Consider the following 14,372-nt stretch of genomic DNA (forward strand, 5'->3'; position numbering starts at 1 on the left):
TGGAGAAGATTTCGAGGGATGAAAGCGCCAAATAGACACACAAAGCCGCACGACGGACAAGAGGGTCCAATTTCTAGAGACAGGTAGACAAAATCACAGTCTAAAAAAAAACGTTTTTGCGTTATTTGTGTAGCAAATTAAGAAAATACCAAAAAAACAATATTTCAGGTTTGGGTGAAGGCCGGCTGGTTGACTGGGTCAACTTTTTTTTTAGGGTGCTTCAGTGACCGTGCCCATTATTAGCGATGAGCAAATAACAGGAAATCCCCTCAACTGGGTTCGGTGGAGTAGATCCTGTCATTGGTTTGCCCAGAGCCCAGGGTAAGGACCCAGAACCACCCCCGCCCACCTCCCCACTGTTAATACATTCCTTAGAATTCCTTCCACCCTGCACCCATTTGCCCCTTTTCTTCACTGCGCCCAGGGCAGGACCCCTTCTGCCCACCCCTTGTCCCGGTCCTGCATGACACTAGTTAGCTTTGCACCCCCCTCCCCAAGCTAGAAAGTCAACATTCCACTAGTTTATATTGATGCCAGGAGGTTGTGGGGTGAGAGCCCTTGTTGTGGGGTGTACAGAGGCCTCCACCACCTGTGACTTCAGAAAGTTTACCCAATTTATGTTAACCACATAACTAGCAATACACTGGGGGGAAAAACAGCATGTTTGTGTTCATTTTGTTTATGGTGCACCGTTTATAAACAGCTACCTGCAATCATGTTTTCATTAGATAATGCACACCACTGGGAAAATGCATAGAGCCAATCAGAGTAGCTCTGTCCCGTGTGATCACTGTAATGGGCAATTACAAATGTGAAACAAAGAAACAAAATATACCCTAGCCTTCTGCCACTGCTGACGATCCTTTGTAGGTAACACTGTTCCCCACTGACTGCCAACAAAAAAGAGAGGGGGGTCTTGTCCATAAAGGGGGCACACCGACCACCAATGAGCAGCAAGGGGCTGCACAGAGGGCATAATGACCATAAAGGGGACATACTGAGTGACAATAACCACAAATGAGCAGCAAGAGGCTACACAGGGGGCCTATTAACCATAGCAGTGCAAACTGACCATCAATAATCACTACAGAGCAGGAGGAGGCTACAGGGGGGCATAGTGACTTCCAATGACCACCAATGAGCAGCAAGGGGCCACATGGGGGGGCATATTGAAAATAGGGGGCCCACTGACTTCCAATGACTACAACTGAGCAGCAAGGGGCCACACATTGGGGGACGCACTGACTTCCACTGACCACCAATGAGCAGCAAGGGGCTACACAGGGAGCATACTGACCATAGAGGGGTATACCGACTTTCAATGACCACCACTGAGAAGTAAGGAGCTATCCAGAGGGGCATACTGACCAAGGGAGACCAACTGTCTTCAAGTGACTACCAATGAGCAGCAAGGGCGACATAGGGAGCATACTGACCATGGGGTGAGGGGTGGGGGGGGGGGGGGGCAAACTGGCTTTGAGTGACTACCAGTGAGCAGCAAGTGGCTACATGGGGGGGGGGCATACTGACTTCAAATGATGACCAATGAACAGAAAGGGGCTACACAAGGAGCATACTGACCATAGGGGGCCCACTGACTTCCAATGTCCATCACTGAGCACCAAGGATCCACACAGGGGGCCTACTGACCATAGGGGGCCCACTGACTTTCAATGTCCATCACGGAGCAACAAGGACCCACAAAGGGGGCACACTGACCACAGGGGGCCCACTGACTTCCAATGTCCATCACTGAGCAGCAAGGACCCACACAGGGGGCATAATGACCACAGGGGGCCCACTGACTTCCAGTGTCCATCACTGAGCAACAAGGAGACACACAGGGGGCCTACTGACCATAGAGGGACCACTGACTTCCAATGTCCATCACTGAGCACCAAGGATCCCCATAGGGGGCCCACTGACTTTCAATGCCCATCACTGAGCAGCAAGGAGCCACAAAGGGGGCACACTGACCACAGGGGGCCCACTGACTTCCAGTGTCCATTACTGCACAGCAAGGAGCTATACAGGGGTCATATTGATCATAAAGGGCACATCAATGTTTTATGGGAGAACACCACTGACCACCAACCGTTATGGAACACTCACTACCAATCACCAACATTTAAGGGGACACACACCATTATAAATAACATATAGGTTCAATCTTTGTTGTGGACTTTCCATATATTAGACCATTGGGCCAGTGCTTAAAAAGAGTGCCGGTCACGGATTATGAAGATACTATATACAGGATATATATTATTTTTTTTTTTGCCTATTATATAAAGATTTTATATCTTTATATATAAAATCCCATCCTCTAGAGATAGGACTTCAAAGCTGATGACATAAATAGTAAAATATGGGTGCCTGGTTTGAAATTAATTTTACGTCTCTATAAGGCTTTGCTGTCCTAACCCAGTGTAGATCACTTTTTGCGGTAGTTCTGGCAGTTCCGCACCATTTAAAAAACAACGCGCTACATATTGGAATTTCCCCTTTAAATCACATCTGGTCAGCATCATGTCTCTGGACCTTATACCATGGGGAGCGAAAGTCCGCAGACAGCCCAACGCCCCCAGTATCAGCGCCGTCTATTAATAGACTTTTCTGGGATCGTTCTGTTCTCACACAAAAGGCTTTCAAAGCAAGAAAAATTAGAATTCCCTGAAAAAAACTAAAAAAGCAAAAATTCCTTAAAACAGCCAAATAAACAACGATTGCCCCTTCCCCCCCTCCAGGCGGTAATTTACGGGCTGTAATAATCATAACGGACATTTAATGGGAGCCAACTTGTCCCTTAATGTAATGATCTGTCAGGTTTCAGCAGACGTCTAGGACTTGTGAATCAAAGCGATTTGGAAATGTTTTCTTTTGTATGATAAGTGGGGAGTGAGAACAGAGAGAACAGAGACCGCCGACTTCTGGGGAAGAGGTGGAGACATGGGGAACATTACAGAATGCTGGTTCTGGTGTAGGACATGGAAATCCGTACTGGTTGCCATATATATATATATATATATATATATATATATATATATATATATATATATATATATATATATATATATATATATTTATTTATTTTTTACATTAAATATAACATTACACACACACATTTTATATTATAATATATATATATATATATATATATATATATATATATATATATATATATACACACACACACACACACACATACATACATATACACACACACACATATATATTTTTTTTTTACATTAATAATATCACATTACACACACACACACATTTTATATATATATATATATATATATATATATATATATATATATATATATATATATATATATATATATATACACATACATACACACACACACATACATACATATATATATATATATATATATATATATATATACACATATACACATATATACATACATATACATACATACATACATACACACACTCTGTGCAGGCCAATCAAGTTCCTCCACCCGAAACTCACTCATCCATGTCTTTATGGACCTTGCTTTGTGCACTGGTCCAAATCATTTGGTGGAGGGGGGATTAGGGTGTGGGGGGTTATTTTTCAGGGGTTGGGCTTGGCCCCCTTAGTTCCAGTGAAGGGAACTCTTAAGTCCTCAGCGTACCAAGAGATTATGGACGATTTCAAACTCCCAACTTTGTGGGAACAGTTTGGGGATGGCCCCTTCCTGTTCCAACATGACTGTGCACCAGTGCACAAAGCAAGGTCCATAAAGACATGGATGAGCAAGTTTGGGGTGGAAGAACCTGACTGGCCTGCACAGAATCCTGACCTCAACCTGAAAGAACACCTTTGGGATGAATTAGAGCGGAGACTGTGAGCCAGGCCTTCCCGTCCAACATCAGTGCCTGACCTCACAAATGCACTTCTGGAAGAACAGTCAGACCATAGACACACTCCTAAACCTTGTGAACGGCCTTCCCAGAAGAGTTGAAGTTGTTATAGTTGCAAAGGGTGGGCCAACTCAATATTGAACCCTATGGACTAAGACACCATTAAAGTTCATGTGTATGTAAAGGCAGGCGTCACAATACTTTTGGTAATATAGTGTGTATATGTATATATATTATATTATATATAGATATATATATATATATATATATATAATAAAAAGATATATATAAATAAAAAGATTTTTATATATATATATATATATATATATATATATATATATATATATATATATATATATATATATATATATATATATATATATATATATATAAAGAAGCTTGCTGAAGCTCTGCTTTATACAAGAAAGATAGCACATTTTATAAAAGGTAAAATTCATCTCACCAGTTCGTAGTTGACGCGTGGCGTGCAGGGAGACACAATCTGCAAAGAAAGACAAATGAATGAAACATTTAGCCCAGTCCAGTATGTCATCCATTTCCTGACATTAGATGAAAATTCGTTTCAGGATTTGTAACAAGATTACTGTTATTGTAATTCAGCAGGAATGTTCAAATGAAACAAAATGACAAATACACATTAAATGATACAAAAAAAACGACTTAAAATAAAATTCTTTCTAAACAAATAATGGAATCGGATCTCAGTTTACAAAACGGAAGGTGCTTTTTTTTTTTCTCTTTTTTTTTTTTGATAATGTTAACAGCAATACACTAAAATACAACTTCTCCCTCAAGTTTTCAAAATTCGAATGAAGCGAAAAATGACTTCAACAACATAACAAAGAGGTCTAAAATTTAATTTTATTTAAAATATTTTTTATAAAACATGTAAAATTGTATTCCAGCATTAAACATTTGAAGAGTGTAATACCGTGGCCGTCCTCTAGGGGAGAGTGGGAGTACTCATCACACTACGCAACAACACATTAGGTAATGGGATGGTTTTATGTACCAGTGTTGCCAAACCCCAGTATTTTTATTGGCAGCCAGTAAAAAAAAAAAAAAAAAAAAAAAAAAAAAAAAAAGGTCGCCAGTAAAAAATATGGCTGCGATGCTTGGCCGAAACCATCCGAGTGCCTGCTACAGTGTGTTCAGACTGTGTCGGCAGTGTGTCACATGACGTCATGCTGCAAGGGAATGGAGCAGCCGGAGCCTCATGTGCAGGTCTGTGGAACAAGAGGAAGGCAAGCCGGGAGTGGACTGAAGGAACCACCTGGCATGAAGAGAGAGGGTCACTGTGACGCTCCATGCCAGGAGGCGGCGTGTCATGTTGGTGAGGTCGGTGCCATCATCATCTGTGCTGCTGCACACTGCTGTCAGTGTCACTGTGAGAGTCGGTTTCATGTGTGTGCCGCCTATTCTAATTTCTTGCCCTCTCAATTCCAGTCCCTGAGCTACTTACTTACTATATCAAAAATAAAATAAGAAATATGTTTTTTTGCATTAATCTCTACCTTAAAGTGGTTGTAAACCCTTACAAACCTTTTTGACCTACAGGTAAGCCTAGATTAAGGCTTACCTGTAGGTCCAAGAAATATCTCCTAAACCTACACGGTTTAGGAGATATTTACCAAAAGACAGGCACCGATGTCTACGGCTCATGCGCCGTAGACAGCGGCGCGCAGGCGCACCGAGCAGGCCACAGATCACTGTGATATGCCGCTCGTGTCGGCTGCTATGCGCATGCCTGGGAGTGACGTCATCGTGGCTCCGGCGAATCACAGCTCCGGAGCAGCGAGACCCGGAAGTCGCTCCAGGATACATGGCAGCGGCTAACTTTTAGATATGCCAGTAAAAACTTGGCTGTGCCAGTAAATTTTGGGCGTCGTGTCAGTAAATTTCAATCTGGTAGGTTGGCAACACTGTTATGTACCGTTACTGACAATAGTCACTAGAATACAAATAATAATAAATACGTCTCTCTGTCCAGCTGTCCTACAGATTCTATGGCCAGGTTCAGCAGCCAATGAGGAACTACAAGCCCCAGCATGCCCTGGCCGACACTAGCTCTGACTTGTAGTTCCTCGCCGGCTGCGGCTTTGCTGGTTGTGACTTTAGACACCCAGGAGCCCATCTACAGGTCTATTCGTTGCAAACTTGAAGAGCCAATATATCTGTCACCGGGGTGTATACATTAACGAGCCGCAATATAGAAGACGCCGGAACCGTCTGTCATCCCCACATTTATATTAGTCGATCGTGATTTATGGAAGGCGCTCATTTGTTAAAGAAAATAATAAAAAATAAGTAACAAGCCAAGTCTGCGATTAAATAAAATGCCAAATGCCTCGCGGCCAGAAATCAGATTTGATCTTTAACTATTCGAGTTACAAAAAAGCTGAAGAAAGCTTAAAGTGTATGAACACCCCCAACAATTAACTCTTCCTATTGGCTCAGCCTTTTGGTCAGTAAAGAGTTTTGTCACATCCCCTTCATAAGTGCAAAACGTTCCTGTTGATCCTGCCAGAAATCTTGTGAACTGATAACTTCTTGTGACTTCTGCATGTGCTGCACTCTTATCAGTTACATTGTTCTCAGCTCTCTCTGTGGACTTCAGAACAACCGCCTCCTTATTATATAGATGAGCAGAGGGGGAGGTGTTCTGTAGTTCTGTCCCAGAGTGACGACGCTGCTCCTACATAGATGCAGGATGGTAAGTGAAACCTCTGTGCGCTGATAACACTTATCAGTCACATTGTTCTTAGCTATCTCTGGGCACTACAAAGAAAAGGGTGGGGGGGGGGGGTAGTTCTAGGGTGACAACAATGCTCCTCCATCAGGGGCATTGCTAGGTCTACAAAAGATCTGGGGCTAGAGCCCATAGTAAAGAAAGTCATAAGCTTGGGCAGGCATACACATGTATATACAGTAATATACATGTGTGTATATATCCCCAGACAGCCCCCTACTTACAACAGGGTCCCCAGAGAGACCCTCACTTGCATCAGTGTCCCCAGAGAGCCCCCCCCCTTGCATCAGGGTCCCCGGAGAGTCCCCCACTTACATCAGGGTCCCCAGAGAGCCTCCCTTACATTATGATCCCCAGAGAGCCCCCCTTACCTCAGGGTCCACAGAGAGCCCCCCTTACATTAGGGCCCCCGGAGAGCCTCTCCCCTAAAATCAGCATCCCCAGAGAGCTTCCCCCTTGCATCAGTGTCCCCAGAGAGTCCCCCCTTACATCAAGGTACCCAGAGAGCCCCCCTTACATTAGGATCCCCAGAGAGCCCCCACTTACATTAGGATCCCCAGAGAGCCCCCCACTTACATCAGGGTTCCCAGAGAGCCCCCCACTTACATCAGGGTTCCCAGAGAGCCCCCCCTTACCGCAGGGTCCCCAGAGAGCCCCCCCCCTTACCGCAGGGTCCCCAGAGAGCCCCCCTTACATTAGGGTCCCCGGAGAGCCTCCCCCCTGAAATCAGCATCCCCAGAGAGCCTCCCCCCTAAAATCAGCATCCCCAGAGAGCCTCCCCCTTGCATTAGGGTCCCCAGAGAGCCTCCCCTCTCCTTGGGAACCCCTGCAGAGACTCTGGGCTATGGGCCCCAGATTCAGGGCTATAGCCCCAAAAGCCACCCCCTAGCAATGCCACTGTCATCCATAGAAACAGTAAATTAAGTAAGTGTCGTCAACCCCACACAGGAAGTGTGTTAAAGTGGTTGTAAACCTCAGACATGAAATATGAACAAAGCATATCTCTCTATACTGTGCTTATCTTAATCAAGAGAGCACAAATTGTAATTTTTTGTCTGCTGCCTGCTTCCCCTGCTATCAGCATGAATCACTTCTGACACCAAGAGCAAAAAAGTTGACAGGGGAGGGAGCTCCAGCACACAGCCTGTGATTTACAGTCTGTGGTTCCTGTGTGAAAGGGGGGTGTCTCTTCCCTCCAATCAGCTCTCACTGAACTCTGCCGAGTGTAACCTCAGCTCTCCGCCCCCCTTTTTTTTCTGATCTCTCGGGCAAGCTTTATAAATTCTGCACTTTGAATTGATGTAGAGAAGAGAAGGTTGCATATAAACAGGTACAACGTACGCAGGAGGATTTGTTTCATCTCTGTGCATCACCTGAGGCCAGTCACTTCACTGGGTATATATAGAGGGATTTACACCCACTTTCCCAAATAAAGGCAGCAATATTCTGGGAAGTTAAAGCCAAACTTCAGACACAAAAACACAAATTTTAATATATTTCTAAACAGCCACAAAGGATCTTTTATCAACCGTTTTCAAAAATGAAAAGGTTTTTTTTTTTTTTTTTGGATGAAGTAGGGAAGGGTTAAAGCAGAACTCCGGGCACAAAAACTCTAATTTGACTATATTCTTCAATAAATCCACTTTAGTTTTCACTTTTTTTGTAGTAGTAGTGACATCACAGTGCCTGTGCAGAGAGCAGAGCTGTGGGAGTGACCCAGTACAGGAGGGGGCAGAGACAAGACCAGTCACCCCGCTCAAGGAGAGAGAAAGCAGAATAGTCTCCACCCACTGCAAGCAGCCTGCAGTAAAAACTACAGGGGGGAGGGACCAGCAGGCTCCACCTACTACAGGTTGTCTGCAATAAAGGGGGGGGCGGAGACAAGACCAGTCATCCTGCACAGGTAGAGCGAGCAGAGCAGTAGGAGCAGCCCAGCAGGCTCCACCCACTACAGACTGCCTGCAGAAAACTACAGGAGGGGGAGGAGACGAGACCAGTCACTCTGCAAGGAGAGAAAGCAGAGCTGTAGGAGGGGCCCAGCAGGCTCCACCCACTACAGGTTGCAGAAAACTACAGGAGGGGCTGGAGACAAGACCAGTCACCCTGCACAAGGAGAGAAAGAGCAGAGCTGTGGGTGGGACCAAACAAGTTCCACCCACTACAGGCTGCCTACAGAAGAGCACAGGAGGGGGCGGAGACAAGATCAATCTCCCTGCACAAGAAGAAATAGCAGAGCTGTGGGAGGGGCCCAGCAGGCTCCACCCTCTACAAGCTGTCTGCAGAAAACTACAGGAGGGGGGCGGAGACAAAACCAATCTCCCTGCACAAGAAGAAAGAGCAGAGCTGTGGGAGGGGCCCAGCAGACCCCACCCTCTACAAGCTGTCTGCAGAAAACTACAGGAGGGGGGCGGAGACAAGACCAGTCCCCCTGCACAAGGAGAGAGAGCAGCAGTGAGCGGTCTTTATTACAGGAAGTCTCACACTGGATTTCTGCACAGATCTGGAAGAAATACAGAAATCACGCAGAGAAGAAGAATACACATTAATCCCGGAGCTCAGCTTTAAGACTCACGCTCTCCCCCAGGAGCTGCAAGTCACATGATTGGTTAAAGTGTTTTCCATTCCGATTGAGAGGTCAGTGTTTGTTCTCCTCTGCAGAGCTCCAGATCTCTTCCATTTCCCGGCTAATGTGCCCAGGAGACCCTTCGCTCCCGCTCAGACCTCTCTCTTTTGTTTGCTATTCATCACATTAACACAGCGGAGCGGTAAGTACAGCTCGCCATTAATAATTAAGAAGGTCCTGTTAAACGGGGGGGGGCGATTTATTTATTTTAAGGCGACTTCCGCTGGACGAGCAAACATTTGGCGGCAGATGTGAGAAAGGCGCATTGAAAAACAAACATCAATCACAGGTACTTTAAAAGGGCGTTTCCACTTTCGGATGACTTTTATCTCGCGGCTTTTACTTTTTAGTGCATTGAAAACGATGAAAGCGGACCTTTGTTAGATATATAGTGGTGACTCTGACCGCCGTCCCCAGAGACGGGAAGCCGCGTGATGGAAAAAAATAATTCTACCCAACAGGGCAAGACAGACACCATAAAAGATAGAAGGAGATCTAACCTGATCTAACCTTTCACTGGCCAATCAGATTATCAGCAAAACATCAGGTTTGGAACAAGACCCTTTTTTTTTTTTTTTTTTTTTTAAAGGTGTATTGCAAAGATCGGGCACTTTTTTTTTACGTTTAAAAAATAATACCAAATTGTTTAGTAGAATAGAGAGTAACTAGATACCAAATATGCAGCTGCAGCCCGTCCATAAGGGGCGCCGCCCCCCCAATCCATGTACCCGGCCCCTAATCCATGTGTCGGATGCATGGATTGCAATGGGGGTTCTTTTTTTAAGTACATAATTAGAGCATATTAGCAAAAAAGGGTGGGCTTGGGGTGCAGAATCGGCGCCTTCCCGTCAGTCTCCCACGTACGGGGGGGGGGGGGGGAATCAACACCTTCCCGTCAGTCTCACGTGCGGGGGGGGGGGGGGGGAAATCGTCGCCTTCCCATCCGTCACCCGTGGGGGGGGGGGGGGGGAGGGAATCGCCACCTTGCTGTCAGCCTCCTGTGGGGAAGGGGGAAAATCGCCGCCTTCCCGTCAGTCTCCCGCTGGGGGGGGTTGCCATATTCCCATCCATCTCCCGCGGGGAGGGGGGAAAATCGCTGCCTTCCCATCAGTCTCCCCGCTGAGAGGGGGAGGGGGAAAATCACCGCCTTCCCGTCAGTCTTCCGCTGAGAGGGGGAGGGGGAAATTGCCGCCTTCCCATCATTCTCCTGTGGGGAAGGGGGAAATCGCCACCCTTCCGCTGCGAGGGGGGAGGAAAATCGCCGCCTTTACATCAGTCTCCTGCGGGGAGGGGGGGTCGCCACCTTCCCATCTGTCTCCCACAGGGAGGGGGGGGGGGGGGAATCACCACCCTCCCATTAGTCTCCCGCTGGGAGGGGGGGAATCGCCGCCTTCCCGTCAATCCCCCACAGGGAGGGGGGGAGAAATTGGCACCTTCCCGTTCATCTCCTGCAGGGGGAATGTGTGTATGTAGGTGTTGAGGGACCGCCACCTTCCCGTCCATCTCCCACGCGGCAGGGTGCGTTGAGGGCTCACTACTTTCCCTGCGCCACTGCAAAAATGTCATGCTTTAATATTGCGCATGCTCCTGGAACGGCGCCAAACTACAGTACTTAAAAATCTCCATAGGCAACACTTTAAACGTTTTTTTAGGTTACCAGTTTGGGGTTATGTTGGCCATACATGGTTAGAAAACCATTCAGGAAAAAAAGCATTAGGCTTTCTAAACATTAGTGGGCTCATTTCAATTCTCGAAATGCAAAAGTTATGGCAAAAAAAAAAAAATAACCGTCATGTCGGATTTCGTTTAGCATAAACTATAGATTTTCTAAACGTTAGTAATGGAATAGACCGGAAACTGCTTGAAAAAAACCTACAGCGCATGTGTGTTAAAACATAACTCAGGAAGTACAAGCAACGAAAAGAAAGATCATTCTTTTAAATACAACTGGCCAGTGGGAGGGTTCACAAAAGGTCAAAAAAGATCTTTACATCATTTCCACCAATCGAGGAAAAATGTAGCATTTATGTTGTTGACGATCGATAATATGACGACAATTGAGGGGAGGGGAGAATATTTTGATAGAATGATGGCATTATTGCATGCGCGTTTCGACAGATCAAATGCGGCAGTTTTTTCTAACGACTTTCTAACCATTTATGACCAGCTTTACCCAAGAGGTCTGGTGCAGAAGTATTGCTCTCGCTATAACGTTCGCAATAATACCTCACATGTGGGGTGCGAACACCGTTTACATATGTGTGCACGACTTACATACTGTCTCTTATTTTTTAATCAATTTGTATTGGTATCACAAGGAATGTAAACGTCCCTAAAAATAGGTAGTGACAGGTTCTCTTTACTGAGACATCTGGGGGTCTATTAGACCCCCAGATCTCTCCTCTACCCTTGAAAGCGTTGGATCATACTCGGGTCAGTTCGATCTGAAGCTTCCACTTGCCGGTAAACAAAAGATCGAAAAATCTGAGGTGTCAAAATGCTCATTGCTGCTTATTTCGTATACCATAGAGAGGATCTGGGACATTACAGTCCACGATGAGCTCTATGGTAAGCCGGTGGAGACACTGGCTTCAGTGCTGGGCTCCCGGTGGGATGGGCGGGCCCGGAAAGGCATTGGAGAGCAGGGGCTCAAAAGACTGCATTTGCAAGCATCTTATTATTAGACTGCATCTAAAAATAAGATATGTCATAAATATAGAAAGGCTTTAATGAAAAATTTCATCAGCCTGGTGATGATGAGGGGGGGGAGAAGGAACCACATGAAGCCTCAGCTTTGAGGAACCCTGGTCTACAGCATCCAGGCTTCCCCCGGCCGCAGAAGTAAAACGCGGCCTGAATAACATGTGCTGATCACGTGCAAAACAACATATTTTGCATCGCGGATGAACTAATTAATCAAATAAATGTCAGGGGACCTTCCTTAGAGAAAAACATCTCCACTCCACAGACAGTTCTCGGGAACAGTGCTGGCCCAACCTACGGAGGAGAAGAAAAGCTGCTGCTCAGGTGCAGTTTAAGTAGTTGTGCCAAATGCCCCTGAGAAATGGCGGGGGGGGGAGACATGCATAGACATGCGGGAGCCACATTTGCAGGTGCTGGCTCCAGGGGGGCCCCATTCTGACATCAGTTTCCCAACTAGCGGTTCAGTGACCTAGAACGAGCTTCCAGCCAGAAATTTTAAATTGCTTGATTGCTCTGGATCAGACAAGGATAATGATGATGAATGCCCTGGAGCTTGCACCAACTCAATTCCTCCCACTGACACCAAGACCGGGGTACTACTCCTCCCACTGACACCAAGACCGGGGTACTACTCCTCCCACTGACACCAACACCGGGGCACCACTCCTCCCACTGACACCAACACCGGGGCACCACTCCTCCCACCGACACCAACACCGGGGCACCATTCCTCCCACTGACACCAACAATAGGGCACTATTCCTCCCACTGACACAAACAATAGGGCACTATTCCTCCCACTGACACCAACAATAGGACACTATTCTTCCCACTGACACCAACAATAGGGCACTATTCCTCCCACTGACACCAACAATAGGGCACTACTCCTCCCACTGACACCAACAAATAGGGCACTACTCCTCCCACTGACAATAGGGCACTATTCCTCCCACTGACAACAATAGGGCACTACTCCTCCCACTGACTCCAACAATAGGGCACTATTCCTCCTACTGAAACCAACAATGGAGTACTATTCCTCACACTGACACCAACACCAGGGCACGATTCCTCCCATTGACCTCAACAATGGGGCACTACTTCTCCCACTGACACCAAAACTGGGGCACTATTCCTCCCACTGACACCAACACCGGGGTACAATTCCATGTTTCCATATGAGATATGTGAAGAGGGGAGTGAGTTTTTCCTCCACTCAGGTCTCAAATTACACTCAGCTCTGTGTTCCATGTCAGGGATATTCCAAACTTTCTAAACAGGGCCAGACTTTAGGGGGGGGGGGGGGGGGCTGTGGCCAGTGAGAATAAACAATGCCTTAACTCAGTGATCAGTGGACTAAAAATATTACATAATGTTTGTGGTCAGTAAGAGGTGGAATAGTGCCCATAACTTGGTATGAGTGGGGTGTCCCATTGTTGGTACCAGTTGGAGGAATAGTGTCCCATTGTTGGAGTCAGTAGGCGGAATAGCGCCCCATCGTTGGTGTCAGTGGGAGGCATGGTGCCCCATCGTTGGTGTCAGTGGGAGGCATGGTGCACCATCATTTGTACTAGTGGGTGGAATAGTGCCCATTTCTTGGTATGAGTGGGGCGACCCATTGTTGGTATCATTTGGAGGAATAGTGCCCTATCCTTTGTATCAGTGGAAGCAATAGTGCTCCATTGCTGGTGTCAGTGGGAGGAATAGTGCCCCATTATTGGCATCAGTGGGAGGAATAGCGCCCCATTATTGGCGTCAGTGGGAGGAACAGCACCCCATTATTGGCATCAGTGGGAGGAATAGCGCCCCATTATTGGCGTCAGCGGGAGGAATAATCCCCCATTATTGGTGTCAGTGGTAGGAATAATCTTTTGTATCAGTGACAGGAATAGTGGCTCAAGGGGGCAAGCAGAGGGCCCATCCAGCTCTCTGACCACAGTTTGGAGACCACTGATTTAATAGACAACCAATGGCAATGGTCATGATTGTTGGGCGTTATGTTGAGCTTACACTGTAATTTATCCCGATAGTCACAGTAGCGGTATGACTCCTTGGAAACTATTGAGTTAATGCCTCTGGGATCTTGCTAGCTTTGCTGCCTCCCTGTACATTCCCAGAGTCTTACATTTTCCTAGTGTTGTTTGTATTGATAAAAACACTACCATTTATGGCCTCTCCTGTCCTGAAGGAATACTCTGGGTGTGCTGGCGGAGGGCCACGGACTCCGGGGTCCTGGAATGTTTTTGCAGCAACCTTTTAAAAATAGGCAGATATTGGCCCTGTTGGTGTGTTTGGACATTGTCTCCGGGTGCTAGATGGAAGGCGCTCAATCCGGGCTCCCGCTACAGCGCTGGCGCTCTGCTCCGTGTAAACAGATTTCGGAGAATTATTGCTCCA

The 14,372-nt window shown here is 46.5% G+C and overlaps 1 protein-coding gene across 1 annotated transcript in view; it reads right to left on the reverse strand.

The window, feature by feature from the left end:
• Window positions 1–14,372, reverse strand: part of TNS1 (tensin 1) — a gene marked incomplete in the record, with an annotated part of 696,726 nt that overhangs the window by 259,736 nt on the left and 422,618 nt on the right. The window contains 1 exon segment of the mRNA XM_077449641.1: window positions 4,340–4,378. Coding sequence (XP_077305767.1) covers window positions 4,340–4,378 — 39 coding nt within the window.

The sequence above is a fragment of the Lithobates pipiens genome, unplaced genomic scaffold (assembly GCF_037356315.1).
Source record: "Lithobates pipiens isolate NorthernLeopardFrog02 unplaced genomic scaffold, aLitPip1_a1.2 Scaffold_22, whole genome shotgun sequence".
NCBI lineage: Eukaryota > Metazoa > Chordata > Amphibia > Anura > Ranidae > Lithobates > Lithobates pipiens.